General features: G+C 41.4%; 1 protein-coding gene across 1 annotated transcript in view; it reads right to left on the bottom strand.

The window, feature by feature from the left end:
* LOC106876521 (E3 ubiquitin-protein ligase MIB2) overlaps positions 1-2302 on the bottom strand; it is a 12352-nt gene that overhangs the window by 9202 nt on the left and 848 nt on the right. Inside the window, exon 2 of the mRNA XM_014925103.2 lies at positions 1217-1392. Coding sequence (XP_014780589.2) covers positions 1217-1392 — 176 coding nt within the window. The remainder of the gene's footprint in view (positions 1-1216; positions 1393-2302) is intronic.

Below are 2302 nucleotides of genomic sequence, written 5' to 3'. Positions count from 1 at the left end.
TATACATATATTTGGAGCCTGGTGTAGCCATCCGGTTGCACCAGTCCTCAGTCAAATCGTCCAACCCATGCTAGCATGGAAAGCGGACGTTAAATCATGATGATGATATAAGCTAATTTGATCCTGGAGAGCGCTTGTAAAAGGGCTTCACTAACTGCCTCACCAAATTTATGGTCTTCTATGTGAGAGAGAAAGAGATACTTTGAAAAATCTGTAACTCACATAACCTTATTCAACCCTCAGAATTTGGATTTATCCCTAACTCCAGATGCTGTAGCTGACTCCTAGAACTTCTTGAGGACATCAGCCTAAATCACAGACAGTGGCCCATGGGTAGATGTTATCTATCTCCACTTCACCAAAGCCTTTCTCTGCTGCATAAACGAACTCTGGTGAAGCTATCTGCAATTAGTGCAAGACCCTAATTTATATAAAAAAGGGTTTATGTTGCTCATTCTCAGTTGAAATGAAATAGTCACAGTACCAGGATAACATACTATGCCCTAGAGAATCACATCTGTAGAATGATAGGGATCTAAAAACAAACATATAAACATGGACTGTGTGGTAAGTAGCTTGCTTACCAACCACATGGTTCTGGGTTCAGTCCCACTGCGTGGCATCATGGGCAAGTGTCTTCTACTATAGCCTCGGGCCGACCAAAGCCTTGTGAGTGGATTCGGTAGATGGAAACTGAAAGAAGCCTGTCGTATATATGTATATATATATTCTCTGAGTGGTTGGCGTTAGGAAGGGCATCCAGCTGTAGAAACTCTGCCAAATCAGATTGGAGCCTGGTGTAGCCATCTGGTTTTCACCAGTCCTCAGTCAAATCGTCCAACCCATGCTAGCATGGAAAGCGGACGTTAAACGATGATGATGATGATATATATATATATATATATATATATGTATGTATGTATGTATGTATGTATGTATGTATGTATGTATGTATATGTTTGTGTGTCTGTGTTTGTCCACCCAACATCGCTTGACAACTGATGCTGGTGTGTTTACGTCCCCGTAACTTAGCGGTCCGGCAAAAGATAGACCGATAGAATAAGTACTAGGCTTACAAAGAATAAGAATTGGGGTCGATTCTCTCGACTAAAAAAGGCGGTGCTCCAGCATGGCCACAGTCAAATGACTGAAACAAATAAAAGAGTAAAGAGAGGGTATGTACTGGTCCATCTTGTCATTGCCAGTGAATACTTACCGGGATAGTAAAAACGTTCGTAAGTTTTCTTTCAAATTTCGATTCTTGATGAGGTCCAATGGGGTTTCGTTCTTGTTGTTCATATGATAAAAGCTGGCTCCCTGGTGAGCTAGATAACTAGCGACTATTACACCAGAGAGCCTGTTTTCCTTGTTCAGTTTGAGTTCAATGCAACACTAGAAATGATGAAATATAAAATAGAGTAGAATATTACACAACTCTCTGAGTGGTTGGCGTTAGGAAGGGTATCCAGCTGTAGAAACTCTGCCAAATTTAGATTGGAGCCTGGTGTTGCCATCCGGTTTCACCAGTCCTCAGTCAAATCGTCCAACCCATGCTAGCATGGAAGGCGGACGTTAAACGATGATGATGATGAAACAAATGATAGCCTCATCACAAATATGGGAAATATAATGGAACAAACATCACAAGAATAAAATACGAAACACAACAGGCCAACAAAATCCTATCTGTACAACTGGTGTGATAAAGCCAACTGGCCACACCAAAAGAAATACTTATGGAAGTGTATTGTATATGAACATAACAACAAACAATGTAAGTTATCAGAACAGAGAACACCTACAACATATCAATTTCTTCAGACATAACAACAAAACCAACACCAAACAGAAATATCCTAAACATACCAATAATATTTCCATAATTAATAAAGAAACAAGGTGACAAGCTGGCAGAAACATTAGCACGCCGGACGGAATGCTTAGCGGTATGGGGGACAACAGGATAGCAATGATACAGTGAAGACAAGATTTGGGAGCAAGAGGAAATGTGAGGAAGAGAAGAGATGTAGTTTGGTTTGTTGGGGTAGGGTGTGCAAAAAGTTTTATTCGGTGGAATACATAGCATTTCCAGAACTCAGTTTTGCTGATGTGGGTGGGTCTTTCCAAGAACCTCACATTGCCAGACATTTCGGTCCCTTGTCGTTTCCTCCGTGAGGCCCAACATCCTGAGATCGGTCCTCACCACTTCATCCCACATCTTCCTGGGGTCTCTCTCTTCCACAGGTACCACCCACTTTCAGGGATTAGTACTTCTTTATACAGTTGTCCTCATTCCTATGCA

This window comes from Octopus bimaculoides, chromosome 30 (genome assembly GCF_001194135.2).
Source record: "Octopus bimaculoides isolate UCB-OBI-ISO-001 chromosome 30, ASM119413v2, whole genome shotgun sequence".
Classification (NCBI taxonomy): Eukaryota; Metazoa; Mollusca; class Cephalopoda; order Octopoda; family Octopodidae; genus Octopus; species Octopus bimaculoides.
Note: the sequence above shows the minus strand (reverse complement) of the source record. Positions and strands in the feature narration are given on the sequence as shown.